The 19,147-nt window shown below is 36.5% G+C and overlaps 1 protein-coding gene across 3 annotated transcripts in view; it reads left to right on the top strand.

Moving 5' to 3' along the window:
* PPM1B (protein phosphatase, Mg2+/Mn2+ dependent 1B) overlaps window positions 1–19,147 on the top strand; it is a 60,797-nt gene extending 41,650 nt beyond the window's left edge. For 2 of the 3 annotated variants that reach the window (XM_032102838.1, XM_032102839.1), the window contains exons 4-7: window positions 159–276; window positions 6,097–6,208; window positions 9,402–9,459; window positions 15,459–16,499. In XM_032102838.1, coding sequence (XP_031958729.1) covers window positions 159–276; window positions 6,097–6,208; window positions 9,402–9,459; window positions 15,459–15,719 — 549 coding nt within the window. In that variant the 3' untranslated portion in view covers window positions 15,720–16,499. Of the gene's footprint in view, window positions 1–158; window positions 277–6,096; window positions 6,209–9,401; window positions 9,460–15,458; window positions 16,500–17,299 lie in introns of those variants that run through there. The other variant, XM_032102840.1, reaches the window with a different exon arrangement.

Raw genomic sequence — 19,147 nt, 5'->3', positions numbered from 1 at the left:
GGGTTCTTACTGATCTAAATACAGGGGTTTTTCAGGGTTTCTTTTTGTCCCAGGTTTATCTGTAGTACTGTATTTGGAAAAAGTACGGATGTGATTAGAGTAGAAAAATGAAGAATAAGACTAAAGATACTAACTTCTCTTCTTTTTTTGTCACATAGGGGAGTCGTGATAACATGAGTATTGTATTAGTTTGTTTTTCAAATGCTCCTAAGGTCTCAGATGAGGCAGTGAAAAAAGATGCTGAGTTGGATAAGTACTTGGAATCACGGGTTGAAGGTAAGAAATCCATGTAGTTCACTAGACAGTGAACAAATCACAGTTGGATTGTGATAGTGAACGCAGTAGTGTCATAATTACCTTGAGCATGAAAACAAAAGCCATGAAAGAGATTATGCCACATTATGTTGGGTTAAATTCAGGCCTGGTTATAACTCTGAACTGTTGTATGTCAGGAAGAATGTTTTAGGCCATGTGCTTAGTTTATCCTGGTATTCTGCAAACATTTTCTTCATGTGAGCTTTAAATTTTTACTGCTGTCTTCATAGGTTAAAATGCAACTACTGACCTTGCAGAGCGTTATATCAGATCAGTAAATTGTGATCTTGCTAATGTCCTGCTTATGAAATACTAGAAGTGATATCTGTACTATTTCTTCTCTTTTTCTGTGCAAGTTTTTGACAAAAAGTAAAAGCTGTATTGGGTTTTTGTGTCCATGTCCCAGTAAGTAGTTGATGTAGCCACCTGAATTTTAATCTGTATGCATGATGGTTTTTCGGGTACGAGTTATCTCTGAGCACGCAGCTGTTGTGTGTGGTGTCTTTTCCTTGTGTTTAAATGGATCTAAATTGAAATGGGTTGTATATTTGTAATTTCTGGTGAGGTTAGAGAGTGCTAGTGGTCACTTCAAATACTAACTCTAGGCCTGTTTCTTGGAATTTGGCTTACATCCCAGGCTTCCTAGATGACACTAGTTAAGATAAATACCTGTTATCTTCTGTGTCAGAGTAGCGTACATGAGCTGTTAATAGGCTCTGGGAGAGAGCCAGGAGCAGTTGCCTTCACTGGCAGCAGTCAGGTGTGCACAGTGGTTACAGGTTAGTATTCCCAGCTTCTTGGTGGCTTCTCTCTGTTAGCAAATAGGTGAAAAATACGTGGAACTGCAGCAGATTTTATTGCTTTTGTAAGTGAATGTTAATAAGTGAATGTTAGGATTAATAGAAAAGCTGTCAACTTGTGATCAGAGTGACTGGATTAACTAATCTGTTAAATGATTAATTTTAGCTCTGTTATCACAGGTAACTAAATAATAAACATACCAAAAAAAAAGTTAAGAGTTTGGAGTCTAAACTGATGTGGAGTCATTCCAAATGTAACTTAAAATGATTGTTTAGCTTAAGTACTTCAGAGAAATTAATTGCTCCAAAGCTTGAAGTTCTGTTTCTTCAGCTCTTGATTTTTTTTTTTTCCCCTGCCTGAGTTCCCTGTCTTCTGCTAATCAGGCAGAGTTCAAGGCCTGTAAATGGCAAGTATTTAGCAAGAAATGACAGTTAGCATATTTGAGGTAATTCTGACAAGACATGGAGAAAGAAAATTAAACAGACCGCAGAAGAACTTGAAATATTTATCTGATTTTTAACAAATCTTTGCATTCATAAATTCTGTGAAATTTTAATTTTGACACAGTCTCCTTAATTAATGGAAAAAAGAAGTTGTGGAACTGCAATATACCTTACACATGTGCCTTGACTATTATTAGTTCAGAAATGGTAAAAGCCGTAGCAAAATGTTTCAAACCACTAAGCAGCATGAGGAAAATTGTTTAGAAATATGTTGGAATTTTTAAGAACAGTATCTGATTTAAAGGTTTAAGTAGGAAGCAGGAATACTTTTGATTTAAAAACAAAAAAACCCCATGGGGGCAAGAGTATCATCTAAAATGTTGGAGTTGGGAAAAGGTTTGGAAGGTGGGAGTTTCTTTTTGGTTAGAAGACAGCTGCCTTAATCAGTTTTGCATTCATCTTTTGACTTAGTGTAGAAAACAGTGCCTAAAAGAGTTGTGCCTGAAAGGTTTAGACTGTTTTTATTTCTAAAAACGTAAAGCCTGATAGATGTGCTGTGACACTGATAGTATGGATTTGTTTAAAATACCTTTCTAGAGGATGACTGTTCCTTTCCAAAAGCAAATAATGGTGTTTGAACACAATTAAGTTAACAAGAACAACATTTTTTAAAAATTGTTAATGGGTTAACAGCTCACAAGTTATATGCAGTTGGCTGATAGCCAGTAACAACTTTATTTATACCTGTCGTAAAAACATTCTGAAAAAAATAAGCTTGTCTGTGAACTACCAAGCTGCAAAGATATATGTCAAGAATGTAAACTATGAGTTCTCTTGGATACTCTCCTCTTTCATTAAGTGACTAATATAAATCAGGGCAACATTAGAACTTAGTATGAAATCCTTTGAGACTTCCTGAAGCAATTTTAGTGTGATCACTGGTGTTTGTTCTTAGTGAATATACGCTGTTCTGTTTCTCTTCTCTTCTGGATCTTAAATTTCAAGCTGACTGTACTAACCCATCAAGCCTTTTAGACAACAGGGTTTTTTTCCACTGCTATACTTGGGCATTTTAAGCTCTGGCTCAGGGAGAAATGCAGTGTTTAAGGCATGATTTTGTTTGATTTAAAAAAAGTAAAATAAAAAAAATTTAAAAAAAAATGAAAAGCAGTTTTTACATTTGCACGTGTAACGTTTTTACTCTATCATTGTACATCCTAAGTGGAATGCTGAGATTTTGTGTATTTGTATAATGTGTTGAGTTAGTAGTTCCATAAGATCTTTCCAGAGTTCTTAAAAGAGAATTGCTGTCTTAATAGAGAGATTTTATTTTTTTTTTTAACACATTTATTAAAAAGCAAACTCAGCAAGTCATAGTTTACAGGGATTTCTAGTGGAAGAACTATATACCAATGCTCTTTAGCTAGTTTGGGTTTTGAGGTTGACAGAATGTGGGTAACTGCATTCCAAAGCTGCCACTTGTAGAGTATACTGAAATACTTAATGAAGTTAAGCTTGTGCTTGAGTCATTTCTGACTCTGAGCACAGCCCTGCTTCTGGTTTGAGTCGTTTAATTGGTCCATCTCCGAAGTACAATCATAGAGCCATTAGAATGGTTTGGGTTGGAGGGGACCTTAAAGATCATCTAGTTCCAACACCACTGCCATGGGCACCTTCTACAGGTGTTTTGGACAGCAGTGAGGTTATGCTAGGTCACTCTTTTCTTACTGCTCCTTGCAAATACTACTTTCTGCTCTCTGCCTTTCAGAGACCCAAAGTTTGGTCCCACAAAGAGAAAACTAGGCACAGAAGTCAATTCAGTTCTCTGATGTTTCAGTTTATTTGAAAGGGTGTATCAGAATTGCAGTTAATAACAGACAAACCACAGAACCCCATAAAACCCAAAAAACACCCTACAAATCATAAATAGGGGCACATGATCTGTGTAGGCTTAAACAGTCTTACTGGTTAATCCACTGAGTTGGATGATACATTTTACATATGTGGAATATATACTGTATATAAAACTGATTTGTCATAGTGGATAGCTGGGCATCAAAGGAGGCGCTGGAACATGGAGAACTTGTAATGCCGTCTGGATGAGGACTTGCATTATATAAAACTGAAGTAAAATGTTACCTGAATTTTCAAAATGCCTATCGGTGAGTTAAGTGTTAGGCTGTTAGTGAGAAGTGTTTTAGGAGTAAAGTACTAGACCTTGTAGTGGACTTCCATGAATATACATATATAATAATATCAGGAATTATTCTTTAAGTGTCTGAGTTATGTTAGCAATGCAAAGTTAACTGTAGCGGTTATTCTTAACATCATAGAGATGACGGTGAGAACTTTGTAAGTGCCCATAAATCTTGTTCCTGAAAATATTTGGTTTCTTTCTCTGGTGGCCTTTGTCAAGCACATCCACAGCATGTATCTGCCAACTGATGTGTAATGGAAACAGGTCATGCTTGCTCACTTGCTTTATTCTCGATTTTCTATTAGGAAGCTTTGTTTTTTTTTAAAGAGAGGGAACAGGTTCTAGATGAAATTATTCACTCTAATACCAGGAAAAGAAAAAGATAATGATTAGTTCAGCCAGAATTCTTGTTTTGCCACCTTCTAGAAATGAAGAGAAGATGCTTATGGTTCAGTTCAGCACTCCCTGGGAAGTTATTATACAGTGTAACATAAATATTTCTAGTACCAAGAAACATAGAGCAATCTTTAGCTGTAATTGCTTTCATTCCTTTTTAAGAAGATATAAAACCCTTATGCTTGCAATTAATATTTGGAAATTGCTTGCTTTTGTAGTCTTTCTTCTTATTCTTGCTATTTGTCTACTTTTCCTATGTATAGAACCAGATGCGCTCTTGGTATAAAAAGTGTATATTCATAAGATACATTTCCTGTCAAATATATCAGCAAAATTATATTGTAGCAGTACGATTACTTCTAACTAAGTAGAACTGTACAAAAGGATGCAATGTATAAGAGGAGCTGTAGCTAATTTATGTATGTGTGGAAAAAGTGATCAAAATCCTAAGATTAAGGCATACTTACTCAGCTGTCATTTCCTTTGCTAGCCATGATCCATCCTTGATGGATGGATGGATGATCATACACATCAAGTTTCATGGAACAGTCTTTAATCACTTCTAGTAGTAGAGCACCTATCTTAATCTTTGCAAAGATTGTATATTGCTGGCTTAAAATTGAGACTTAGAAGCATAACAGTGCTTTATTTGTTACAAGGTACTATAATTATTCTACAAGTGATTGCTTCGTGGGGGCATTACTACTGATCTGCCTCATGCAAAGTGAGCGAGTACCTTGCCAAGCACTTTGTTGATCTTGGTAGTCCTAAGAGAAGCCTGAATATCACTTGCTTCCTACGTAAGTGATAGACAGCAAGAAAGGTTTAAATACCAGGAAACTTGGGATGAGGGGTTTAAAGTACCGGTGGTATGCTTTTCTACTAACTTAAGAAACTTGTAAATGCAGGCTCCAAGTCACTTATCCAGAATATAATCAATTGTAGGAAAATTAAAGTATTTGTTTATCTATCTTTGGATAGTAGCAAAGGTACAGAATGACTGAAGTTTTTTAGGATGGTACTTGAGAGGATTTATTCTTAATTCTTCTAGTTTGTGGCTCAAAGGTGTTTTTATCTGGAACAGTATCTACAGAAATGGCACTCTGCTCCTTAATTTAGTTGATTTTCAGAAAAAAACTCCTCTCAAGCCTTTTTGTGCCGTGGTAGTGGTTGATGAGTAGAGACTGATGAGTGGAAGCTGGTAGCATTACACCTGTGTGAGTGTATACACAGATACTACATGTGCATCTTAACAGCAACTCTGGTGAAAGAGAGCATGTGAAGATTTACTTGAGTTTAGGCAGTTCTTTTCCAAGGTAGAAGAACTTAGTAGTGCTGGGCTTGACTTGTGTTATATGTCAGCTTTGAAAATGGAATACCGTATTTTTAATTATTATTAAAATAAGTATATTTAATTATTTCTCATCAGTCCCGTATTCTCTTTTGGCCACTTGAGTGCTAATATTATCTATCCATTATATATCCTCCTGCTTGCATGATGGTCAGAGTGTTTATGCACTGGAGATTCAGGCCTTTGAGGATACAAGGTGTTACTCACAAGGATGCGTGACAGAATCCCGGGGAAGCACTGGCTTTATGGCATGTAATGTGTTGCACTGCAACAGGAAGCTGACTGAAACAGACTCCCAGCTGCTGTCTTTTTCAGAGAGAACAGGCTGCTATCTCTGGGGTATTTCATTCAGTTCACAGTCTGCTTCTGGTTTTCTCTTAAAGAGTAAGGCTTGACTCATACTGGAAAGACAGACCATGAATTTAAGCTCTGTTCCACCATGCAAAGGCTGCTAACCTAAAATGTAAAGAATGTTTTCCTGTTTACATGTAACTTTTTCATAATGCTTCTGTTAAAAAGTGATAGTATCTTATATTTCAGTGTCTTAGCCAATGGGTGGTATTAACTCAGGACTTCTTCTGTTTTTAAATTAGAAATTATGGAAAAATCGGGTGAAGAAGGAATGCCTGATCTTGCTCATGTTATTCGTATTTTAACTGCAGAGAATATCCCTAATTTACCACCAGGAGGTGGTTTAGCTGGCAAGTGAGTACAGTACTGGAATTTATTGAACTGTTAAATTCACTGAAACTCTTTCATTTTAATGTTTTAAAGTTTTCTTACTGTAATAGCTATAATCAAATCAAGTTTTTGTATTTGAAGCTAGTTTACCTTTTGCAGTATATAAACATTTGTGTCGCTGTCCCCATTCCAGAATGGTAAAGAGGAAATACATTAATTATATTCTGGTACATAACATACTAATTTATTATTTCCATATGGCCATTTCAGAAAATTAAAATATATGTATTCTTGACTTTCTACTGCTTTACACTTATAAAGAGCTGTCAAACAACATGAATATCAAAATGCCAGGAGATCACTTTTCCTCATGTCATGTTTTCCCAACCACTTAATGTCTGTTATAAGTTCGGGACAGTAGCTACTTGCTCAGAAAACATTGTCATAAGAAAATTGTTTTTATTTGTTTAGTCTGAAACTGAATGGTAGATAAACAAGAATATTGTTTATTATTATTATTAACGGGAATAAACCTTCAGAAATTACATTGGTTTTCTGATGAACCCAGTGGTGATGTTCTAGCAACCTAACTTAAGGATTTTAATGAAAAGAATTTAGAATTGCATAAACAATTGTTAATCTGGAATTCCCCAGACAGCAGTACTCATTATTGTTCCCTGGCATAAAGCATGTTGTTTCTGAATATTTGTATTTTACAAAATATGAAGTCCTGTCCTCTGAGCACTGGTGTGTGTCTGTACATCTATTTTCATTGCATGTACTTGTTAATGAGCACTGTTTGCCATGATTATATCTTTCTAGCCTTGGAAGTATCTGTACATTCTGGGCCTTCTTTTCCACTTGTGCACATTCCAGGCATTCAGAGAAGTTTTGGTGTGCCTGTTCTTCTTGGTGACTCCCAACTGCTGTGTTTTGTTGTTTTGCTCATTAGTAACTGCATCATGTACTGCTGCACTATTCTGGACCCTTGACATATAAATTCTATTTAAATTTGTTGTGATTCAGGTTACATTTTTCATGGACTTGGTTCAGAATTTGCATTTTGGTGCCTTTCTCTTCATCTTGACTTTTAAAGTCCCTTGACTTCAGGGGTGTGCCTGCAGTTTCTTTCGAGAGAATATTATACGGTATTAAGTAACTTGTTCTTGGTCTCCAAACTTGGGACAAAGGCAGTGACATAAGTAAGTTTGTTTTACTTGCAGGAAATTAATGGAAGTCTTGGAAAAAGTACTACTGCACAACCCAAACCCACATACTGTGTAACTTAAAACTTTTGTCCTAACAAGAGAATATTCTTTTTCTTGAGGTCATTATCCTGGGATGTTACCAGGTCAAGAAGAAGTTACACTTTGTCCTTGTGTTTGAACTCCCAAGACCTGCCTCAAAGGGGCTGTGAAAAGATCTTGTCTGTGGCTGACATCCATGGTTTTAGCATCAGTTAAAGTTGCTCCAAATTTTTAGTATGTCTGAGCTGGAAAATGCAATACAATGTTACTGTGACTAGAGTGTGTTTGTGAACCTTAGGAGCCCCTGAAGTAGCTCCACTTACATTGGCACTGCATACTTCCTTCCTTCAAGCTTCTCACTTGTGTAGAAGCCCCTGCTGGCCCATTCTTTGAGACAGGAGATGTACAGGTGTCAACTCTGCTGTGGTCAGTTGATGATGCTGCTTTATCCTTTAAAATCTTACTCTCCAAAGACTCTTTTCTGGCTTGACTCCAATCCCCTTGTGATTTCAATTGCTGCCTCAAAATTGGTTGTTTGTTGCTGCAGTAAACAAAAGTCCTGAGCTACCCTGGTACTTGGGCCTTTAGTAGTTCCACTCAAGATCTTGCTCCTGAGTTTTCCCATCAAAGAAAACCACAGAGAAGTACACTGTTGAAAGAAAGAAAGAAAAGTGAAAAAGGAAGACTGGATAATTCCTAAGGACCTGACTTTCATGTCTATTTAAACCCACTGTAGTGGCTACCTCTTGCTTCTGTGGCTGTCTTGCTTGGACTGTTTAGGCATTTTCTGTTACATTGCAAATGCCTTTGCTTTATGTAGTACAGACATTTAGTCAGAACTGTGCCATTGGTCTATCACTAAGTGTGGAACTAAATGGAGAGAACCCCTTCGTGTATCATCGGCAAAAACATTCAGTTTCTTTTGTCTAGAAAGATATTCCATCAATGCCAGTGGATCCTATACTACTTCAGATACGCAGTCTTTCCAGATTTCTTAAATGTGAACAGAAGGAGCCTCATCGAACTTGTAGCATCCTCAGTATTCTGGGGCAGAAAGTTCTGTTGCATCGAGAACCATGGCTGTTTATTGGAGACATTTGCAGCTGTCTTCAGCTGATGCCTTTGTGCTCTTTAGAAGACTCAGCAGTTGGTGTCCCTCATTCTGACATAATTTTTAGAGATCTTGGTCACTTCCAGACTTAAGGAGTCTTAGTCCATGTAGGAGTTCTTTTTTGTTGAAGCTGCCAGTAACTTTGATCATATTTATTATAGCTGTCTGAATGTTTCCCAGTTTTAACTTTGATTTGAAGATGTGAGTACATAACCTTTTTTGAATCAGAAGTCTGTTTATATGATGGGTTTTATTTTTTGTGAAGTTCTTTGTGCCTATTTTGCCTGCCTGTGGAAGCGTGGCCTTAAATGGCACTGCCATAAAAAAAGTCTACCTAGTGGCTTCTGTGTTTTAATTTCTACAGTGTGAATAGACAATAGAAAACACATCTAAGGGGTTGTATACTCTGCATACCACACTTCAAAATTTTGTAGGCAAGTTGTAACCTGTGTATATGTAATAAAAATAGGGAAAAATGGAACTGTCTTCAAGTTCCACATCCAGAAATAAGGCAAGAAAACCAGCAAACTTGAAGAATTCTTTATAACAAGCAAAATATAGATTTAAATGTTACTTTTGACAAAATCTGACTATGCAGCTCTAAAAAGAGGTGGACCATGGAGACGGTAAGGTAAGAAAATTGCTTTACTTTGCTCAGTTTTTACAAATCCTAACCAGATTGCTAGACCCCCAAATATCTTACTGAAAGTGACTAAAGACAGGGTGGGTTTCATCTTTTTAAAAGGCAAATTAAAAGAAAAACACCTTAATCACTTTGAAATGCCTACTCTGATCACACTTTTCTCAATGTTTTGAAATCCTTTGTTGTGCTTAATTTTTTTTTAACTTCTCTTTTTAGGCGTAATATTATCGAAGCTGTGTATACTAGGCTGAATCCACACAGAGACAATGAGGGGGTAAGTTCCCATTTTGATTGCTACACCTCTTTGCTAATGTGAATGTCAGAGTTGTGTCACACATTAAGCAAAAGTGTTCATCACTAGGAATAAAGTATTAGAAATACATTGTATATATTGTAACATACTGCTAATTTTTACCTTGCTTTGGATGTATTTGATATAGAAGTTCATCCTCAAAAAGACACAAAACTGACACCCAATTCTGAAAGACTTTTTAAACATCCAAATGACTACCACTTTCTCAGTCAAACCTGTGAGGCAACAGTGCAGGGTTTTTCTAAATTACGGTTTATTATTGTAAAAAATTAATAGTCAGAAAATTTGTTACTTAACTAGCTGTTATTCTGCTGTCCAGAAGTGTAGTACAAGAGGGGGCAAACACACTTCCTGTTGCCTTCTGTAAGGAGGCCTTCGTACACTCGATATAAAAGACAAGACTAATATTGACTATTTTCATAGCATTTGCACTGTCTTTTCATATCCCATCTCTACTGGTCTAAGGAAAAGTGTAAAGTGATTTTAGATTACTTCAGTTATGGTTTCTAAAATAGCTTACATTCCTCTTCCCATTTCCTATGAAATTGAATTTTAAATACTACACTGAAATATGGTTTATTGTACCTCTAAGCCTGATTATTAGGTGGCTCTTAATATTAGTGTAACCAATAACTGGTGCTTCTATCAATTGTGGTTCAATTTGTTTAAAAACTGTGAAAAACTGAAGAACTCATAAAAACCATCAGTGCTTGTACACGTCATTTCCTGTACAGTTTATGTGCACTGTTTTGTGGAAGTACCATTCTTATTCTATAAATCCTTTGTAATATTTTTTTCTTCTGACATGCTACAAGGCCCTCAGTCAGGTAGTTATTACAGTGAATGGTGTTGCACTTGAAATACCTTGAAAGTACCAATTGTGCACCTTGAGATAGTAAATATGCAGTCTCACTACAATTATTACTGTGTCTTTTCTATTGTCCTCTTCTCTTAACTGCCTATATTTGATTTATTATCTTCAATTGGAAAGCTGGTGTGGGTGGAAGGGGCCACTATTCTGTTAAGAATACAAATAGGGAAGAAATCTCTAACTTCTTAATTTTTTAGGATTTGTTCCTTTTTCTAGATGAAAGTGATAGGATATGCTTTTTTCATTTCACGTTCAAGAAATTGTGCAACAGTGCCCCAAACCAAGATACATAAAATTTTCCTCTTTCCAGCTTCTTTAGTCCTTCAGGAAAATCTGCACCTCTATCAGCCTGCTACTACTTTTTGTATTTAGCCAGAAGTTTCCCTACTTTTTGGGGAAAAGTTACTGGTATATGTGGCTTATTTAAGAATTAAATAAAAATTAAAGCAGCATCGGTTTTACAAATTAATTGGTATTTTAAGAAAAAAACCTAGAAGTTTGTCTAATGGCTAATTTTTAGAAATGTTGTATGCCATAGTTGCATTTATGATGCACATATTCTAAGTCTAGATTTACTTCTCAATAGCCCTGCACATTTGCTGAAAGTCCTAATACGCAGTAGAGCATCCTTTTGTCTATTGGCTTCTTTCAGGAAATGTTTATGCATCATCCATTTTAATTTAATAAAATGAGGTAGCTAACCTAAATGTGCATTTTGTTCATAAAATAATATACCATTAACAGCTTTGACCTTTTTTGCCGTTAAAATCCTTGAGTAGTTGGTTTGGCTTTTAATTTGGTTTCTTAAAAAGAGATGTGAACAGTAGACTGCAGTCTGCTTACTAGATTTTTCTTATGTTGATATAGAAGTGCAAATCTCAAAAATGATGTGTTTTTAATAGAGTGGACTAAATTCTAGTTTGATCTTGTGACAGGATGTCATTTCCCAGTCAGCACCTTTATTCTTTTCACCCTAAGTGATACTGGCCCAGAGTAGTTTGAGAGGATGTGCTCGCCCTTGGTGAAGGATACAATTCCTGTTTGCATTTTCCCAGCAAGTTATCTTACTGTCCTTGAAGTGGATGAATCCTAGTGGGCCTTGTCTCTGAGGTGATGAAAACATGACTTCCTTGCTGGTCTTACTCAGTTTCAGGTGTGTATGTGGTGATCTTGTAGCCTTCTGAACTGGATACTGAAGTGTCCAGAGAGGTTAAAAGGGAAGGAAGCTGTTCAGTTACCCAACATCAGACTCTTCAGAATGTGTACACAAAGTGATAATGTTGCTACACATCTCACATTTAAACAGGAAGCAAAGGTAGGAAAGAAACATACAGTATATCCCAATGATGACATTGCCAAGTGAGATTGAAATCTAGCTAATGATGCCCCTGTTTAAACTAGTATGAGGCAAAAGCAGATGTTAATATGAAAAATTGAGCTAGACACATGGATGCTGAGTCTGCAGAGCACAAAGGTGCACTTGACTTGCACTTGAGCGTCCTTCCCTGTGTGCAATTAACAGTGCGTATGTGTCTGCTGAGAGTGGGTGTTGTACAGAATATTTCCATTACTGACTGGAAATCTGCCTGTGGCAGTCATCTTCCATCTTATGGTTGTATATAAAGCTAGAGCAGTTTTTATCTTGGCAAAATAATAACATAATTAGTTGCTAAAATATTAATACGAATGAGTAAAAAGCCCCCTCTAAACCACAAAAACAACAACCCAAACAATCAGATTAACTTTTGCAATTGAGAATATGACTTCCTTCTAAAGACTATGCTTTTTAGCATCTAACAATTTTGAAGTAGTTACCCTGAGTTCCTGTGAACTGGATCATAATAGGCTTGCAAGTTACTTCTTAGAAAGTATATAAATTAAAAACTTGGTTGTATCTCTCTCTAGGCTAGCTTTGTTTTACTCAGCACTGTAAACATTTCAGGTAGTGTTGCACTTAGATTTTTTTTTTTTTTTGGTTATCCAAACTAGTGATAGTAGATTTTTGTCCTTCACATGTGCATTTTCTGAGAAACATTAACATAGAGCCTAAATATGAGATGTCATGCAGAGCAAGAGTCTGAGAAATGAAAGAATCCTTACTAAAGCAGTATTCAGAGATCACTTGTCTGGCTTGAGGGTATAGCAGTCTTAAGTTTTTTGCACTAGGAATCTCAGCAGATTTACGAGTATTTTATAAATCCAGGGCTGGAGAGAGCCCTGCACTGGGGTCACAACGAAGAACTTTACCAGTGTTTGAGCAGAGACTTCTGCTGTAAATGTGGTGGCTTGTGCCTTTACAAATACGAGTGAGAGTACAGGAATCTGTTATGTATTGGGGCCTGATGTTTTCAGATCTTTAAAGGGAATTTAAAAGAATGTATTCATAGCTAAGTAATTGTTAGCACTGTGATGTTACAGTACCACTGAAGAGTTGTTCTACTTACTATGTTAAAGTATTGCTCTTTTTCTGTGACTCTACTTCTCTGACCATTTTAGTTTTTTGATGTGTTCCTAAGCAGACTACTACCCAATTAAACTACTTCACTATATGTATATATACACCCAAACCCAAGGAACAATGTTAAAATGACAGTGGCTGTGTTAATAGTTCCAGTGGCATTTGCTTAAAGCTGCCTTTGAGCATCTTATTTGAAAGCAATCATGTTTCTCTTTGTTTTTACTAATAAAACACTGGCATTTGGCTGAACCAAATCATGTGTCGTTAAGGGCTGCTACACGTAATTTTAAAAATTTAAATGGATGCAACTCTTTACACCATTCTCAAAACATCGTAAATCCAGTCTTTAATACATAGCAACCCTTTTCATGCACGTAATTTAATAGCACAAAACTTGTGTAAAAACTGTGAATACTCATGTTCAATATGGCTAGCACAAATTTATTCTTGTTTTTATGGTCAGTAGCACTTAGTCGAATTGAAATGTGAGGGAAGACAAATGCTACCTTGCACAATAACCATAGTTTTCAGGGACCTGTTCTAACCACACATCATTAGAGAGAAATCTCTGTCTATATCATGCATAATATATAAAAGAGGCAGTTTCGGTCCTACTGTCTGTGGGGTTTCTTGTCTGGTAGCACTGAGGGACACAAGGGAAGCACAAAATAGCCTGCTGTAAAATAGGGTGCAACGCAAAGCAGGATGTGAGCTTGAATACCAAACACTAACAGCACTGCTAATTCAACTCCTACCAGCATTTGAATTGCTTAGGAGTCTCAGGGCTGCTATTACATTGCTTATTGCTTTTACTCTTCAGTGTTGCATGGAGCGAAATCATTCACTTCAGTCTGCCAAAGGAATTTTTTAAGATCTCGGTATTTTGAAATGTGGAAACTTCAGGGTGTATGTGTGCTAATGTCAACCTCACAGCATAACTGATGGAGTAGACGAAATACGGAATTTAAACGTTCTCCGAATTTTAAAAAACTGGAAGGAAGTCTCCAGCTATGCTGCCATGTTTAATATTAGCTAGGTATATACATAACTCAGTTTTTTTTCTTTGTCAAACCAAGAAACAGGATGCATCTGTAGCCTCTTCTTGATGCCCTGGGTTTTCACTGACATTGTGCTCGTAAGGCATTAAACCAATTCCATTTCAAGCATTAGAACTACCTCCTTTATCTTGCTTTTTCTCACTGGGCTCTTGAAGAGAAGAGAGTATTGAATTCTTGAATATTCTCTTGAATATTTTCATATTAGAATATGAAAATGCTAGTACATGTGAATCAAAACATCTCAAACTAAGACCAGCAAACCACTGTGAAAATGTCTCTTACTTCCTGAACAAATTAAACTTAAGAGGGATGCCAATATATGCAGTAATACTCATTTTTGTGGTAAAATTGTCCCCCATTTTAGCTTGGACTGTGCTAATCAGTCTCGGGGCTTTTATTCCAGCAACATTACATAGAGCATGCAAAATCTTACTGATCCCAAAATATTTTCTCGATACTGCTGTTAAGCTTGTAAAATGAGCAGCGGCAGTACTTGTAATTAGGAAGCTTTTGGACTACATGACAATAAAATGAGGTCATCATGAAAACAAGGCAGTCTGGATTGCGCCTCTAATGTCTTGCAAAATCAGCCAGCTTACAGAGATACAGTTTCATTTGTCTAGATTGATAAATTGCTATATATTAATAATTTAAAATGTACTGTTCCCTTAAAGCAGCAGTACTGCTTTAGCACTTGGAAGTGAAAATACCTAGTATCAGTGTCAAAGCACTGTAGCAGATGTGCATGTCTATCACCAAAAAACACATTTTTCTTCAACTGAAGGCTTGTAACCAAGCAGTTCATTTGCTGAGGAGACTTCCATTCCTTAACTAGCACTTGATACTCAGATTTTGTGCTGTAGGTTCTTAGGTTTGACATTAAATAACTGTTCTACCTGCTAATTTTTCTAGGCAATACACAGTCTGCCCAAAGGTGTGTCTTATGTCATTCAAATACCAGCATTCCTTGTGCTTATGGGTAGCTGCTTGCTTCTTTTCTGGCAGCATCATGCATACAAAAATCAAGAGTGCTTACTGAAACACTGAGCATTTATTTTGATGTGATGCTTCAACTAAACTGCTATCAGTAGAGTTATCTGTTCTCTGAGTTTTTCACAGAACTGTGCTGCTACTGACTGTGCAGAAATTCACAATTAAATATATTGACCTGTGGCTAAAGAAGCTTAAATGTTCAAAAATTTCCACTGACAAATAATCAAAGTTGAGGGGGGTATAATCTATTTATCAAAGATATTTGAAATAAAGGTGGAATTAATGGGGAGAAGGTACTTTGATGACTTGCTCAAAATGAATTGAAATTATTAAAAATGCTGGTTTAATAATGACCATTTCTTAAACTATGTTGTTTAAAAGGATGAACATGAAATATATTGTTCCAAGTTGTATGTTGCTAATAGGGTGTTTTACATTCAAATAGAGCAAAGCTGATGTTTTCTCAGTTTGAAAAAAAAAAATGTTTTTTCGGTTTGATTTTTTTTTTTTTTTTTAATGTGGTTAGAGAATGTTTTAGTTTAACTACTGATTTTTTTGGGGTGTTGAATCTCAACCGAAGGAGCCTGGCGCGGCCGAGGAAGGCGGAACGCAGGGGAGGTTGGCGGAGGCGCTGAGGCAGATGCGGATTAATCATAGGGGGAACTACCGCCACCTGCTGGAGGAGATGCTGGCCGGGTACCGCCTGGCGCAGCTGCAGGCCCGGGGCCCGCCCGACGACAGCGCGGCCGCCGAGGCGCCGCAGCCCCGCGCCGGCCCCGCAGCGGCAGCGGCAGCGCGCCGGGGCGCGGGCAGCGAGCAGAGCGGCGAGCAGCAGGCCTGACACTCCGCAGCGAGCTAGCGCTGCGCTTCACCCGCCGGGCCTTCCTTGCTTAGATCGCAGCCTGTGCCACTGCTAGCCTAGAAGACTCTTTGGCTTTCCTTCAGTTATTTGTACAGATTGTTTCTACAGAGCTCTTACTTCCTTCGAAGTTCAGCTAATGTGGGATAGTACAGTAATTGCATCTTATGTTGTGTAGCAAGATTTAACTTCCATTCGAGATTCTGATTTTCTTTTTTTAAATCCTGTGTCACCAACAACAGGATCTAACATGATTATGCAAAAAGACATTATAAAACTTTTTCTTTTTAGAGCATTTATTAAATAATAGTTTTGATGGTGTATGTTTACTGTTTACTCAGTGTAAAATAATTTACATCTTAGTTGTATTTTTTGTGAATTATACAAATTCTTCAGGTTTTTTTTCCCCAGCGTCGTCTACTGCATGCTTGTGTTTTGTTTGTGTATAGTTTCTATTACAGCTAAATTACAAAAGCTGTTACATTTTAGGTTGTCACTTATGAAATGTTCGATTTTTTTCTTTTTTTCAGTTTAGATTGTATCCACTGTTCATTATAAATACTGATTTTCTAGACAATGGTATTATTACTTCCCAGGCTGTAGCATAGCATATATCCAGAAATGAAAATGTACTTCAATATAGTACCTAGTGTCAAGTTATAGTAATTTGTGATCAAATGAAAATAAAGGATATGCTGTGGAATAATATCTGTATGCATATTGACTCTTTTAAGCAAGTAATAAACTTTCTTTGAAGCGTTACCATTTTGACATGACTTGGAACTTTTCATAGCTTCTGATGTGAACTCATGGTGATCATTAGTTTCTACAAAGCTTTGAGTGATTTGGGGTTTGGAGCATTCATCGTAATCCTGTATTTGGGCAACATTTCTCAGGTTCAAGCTAAACATCAGCCATATAAATGAATAAACTATTCTTTTAAAGTTTGCCTTCTGCCACATCTTTTCCATGTCTCTTGGGGTACAACACGTACACATACGTGGGTTTTTTTGGGTAGGTCGGTGATAATAGTGGGACTTTGCAGTAGCGGTAGCTCATCTGCTAATAAGGGAAATCTGGAATTCTTGTGTCAGTTGTCAGTTCATACCATATAACACTTGCACGAAAATAGAATTGTTCAAAACGGGTACAAATTTCACTGCCTTAATGAAAATGAGCCTGCAGGAATTTCTTGTGGACCCCGAATACCTGAAAAGCTGAGTTCCGTAGTATTTTGTAGAGCTTTTATTTTTGTTTTGTAGTCCACAGATGTAGCATGTATTGGTAGTTGTGATTTAGTACAGTTTTAGGTAAATCTTGGTTTTAAGTCATTCTGCTATAATAGCTTTACTGGATTCATGTTTTATAAAAGTAAATTCCATCGTGACATTGACAAACAGCAACTATTTGTGTGTGGAAGTGGGCAGGTATGGAAAACAAGGAAAATGTTTTCTGTCTTATGCTAGCATTCTTCTTAATTATGCCTCTGAATTCCAAAGTACAACAAAATGTTTTCATTTGTATTGGTGAGTAGTAATATTTCTCCTCTTCTTTTCCTGTAGGGTGCTGGAGAGCTAGAAGATCCGTGGTAGCCTTACAAATCTACTAAAATGCTTTTCATTCTGAAAGGGGGAAAAAAACTTTTAAATCTGATTTCTTCAATACAAGGGAAAATTTCTGGTGGATTTCCAACATTTTGTGAAATGGGCAGAAAGATATTAGAATTTTGCATCATTTGTTCATTTTTGTGTTTTCTGATATTGCCACTCTTAGCATTGCCTGTACTACAGTATTTTTACCAGCCTCAGGCATACTGATTACATCTGTCATGAACTTGGCCCTAAAAAACAAGGAAGGAAGGAAGGAATATTCTCTCAGCAGATCGGTGTATGTACCTGAGGTGCACGAGATTGTAGGTGTACTCTGAAGATACACTGTGGCTAAATGAAACATGCAACACACAAGCATGAGAGAGTACAAGTAATTGTTTGAGACGTTTCTTATTTCACTTTACTGAGTTGGAAGGCTTTGCAGCTCTGTGGCTTGGAAGTAATTTCAATTGGGCAGTACGCTATCAGATGTGTATTTTATTTTCTTTTTTAATTTTCCAGTTTTACCTGTATTACCAGACCGTTAGGTTTCCCTGCGGTGTCCAAATTGTGATACGTTGCCTACTGCTTGCTTGAAGATAAGTGTATTTGGCAATAATATATGAAGATTCTAGGCATCTAAAACCAGTAAGAATTTTACGCATGTGTACAACACACCCTTCAACTCTTGCTAGAGAAGATCTTTTTAAAAAACCAAACTGGTGAATTTATAGTTAGTAGTGACTTGCTTTGACATCTCTCACAGCTGCAGGTTTTTTAAAAAATGCTGAAAATTTGCCTTTATTATAATGTAAATTGTGATTATTTTTTTGTTCTATATGTGGTTTTCTATAGGTTTTTGATTTTTTTCAGCTTAAGATACAGACGGAAGTCTTGTGTAATATGGGTATGATTTTTAATTGTTTGCATTATTTTCAAAGTTCAAATTATCACTTTGAGATTACTATAAATACACTTAAAATTATCTATTTTAAATTAAGAAAATATTAGAGATATTTTCATGGGTTCAATGACCTTTCATTTTATAAGCAATGGGCATGGTACAGAGTGGCTGTCATGTAAGGTACTTGAAGATTCTTAGTTTAATTCTATTTTTGCAATAACCTTGACTTTTTTTCTGACTTCTTTGAGTTGTGCATGTAATGAGTCCAGTAAATGCTGAAAATGGGGAAGAGTAAAGTATTTATCTAAAATAAAAGCTATTGGGGAGGGGAAACAATGAATGTATCCATCTGTACATGATTTACATGCTGTGGATGCCTTGTAAACATTTTCCTATTTGTTTAAACTGTGTTTCAGCGAGGATGTAATTGCCCTTGTGTGTAGTTTTAAGCTAATGACAGTCATCAACTGGTTTTGTGTGAAATTAAATTCATGGTATTTTTCTGTAACTTTATCCCCATGGTGAGTCTGTACAAACCACACGCTCTTTCATACTGATGCCGAAGGCCAGCTTTTCCAGTCATTTTGATTCACTGTGTATCTGATTTTTTTTTTTTTTTTTTTGGTCTAGAGAGGATTATTGCCACAGTATATTTTATTTATTCATTAGATTTTAGCCTTGTAAGTTAAAGTGTTTTAAATGATGATGTTAACAGGTATTTGTCCCTTTACTGGTTTTTTTGGGGTTGTTAAAAGACAGGGAATGAAGAATGCAAAATGGTTTATTGTTCAGACTGTCCGCTCTGGTCCAACCCTGTACTGATAGTACCTTCCCAGTATGATATTGTGATGTTTCATACAATACAGTGAACATAACCAACTTGTTATCTTCAATAAAGGATTGCTAAAACAGTGTGA

The sequence above is a fragment of the Corvus moneduloides genome, chromosome 3 (assembly GCF_009650955.1).
Source record: "Corvus moneduloides isolate bCorMon1 chromosome 3, bCorMon1.pri, whole genome shotgun sequence".
Classification (NCBI taxonomy): Eukaryota; Metazoa; Chordata; class Aves; order Passeriformes; family Corvidae; genus Corvus; species Corvus moneduloides.
Note: the sequence above shows the minus strand (reverse complement) of the source record. Positions and strands in the feature narration are given on the sequence as shown.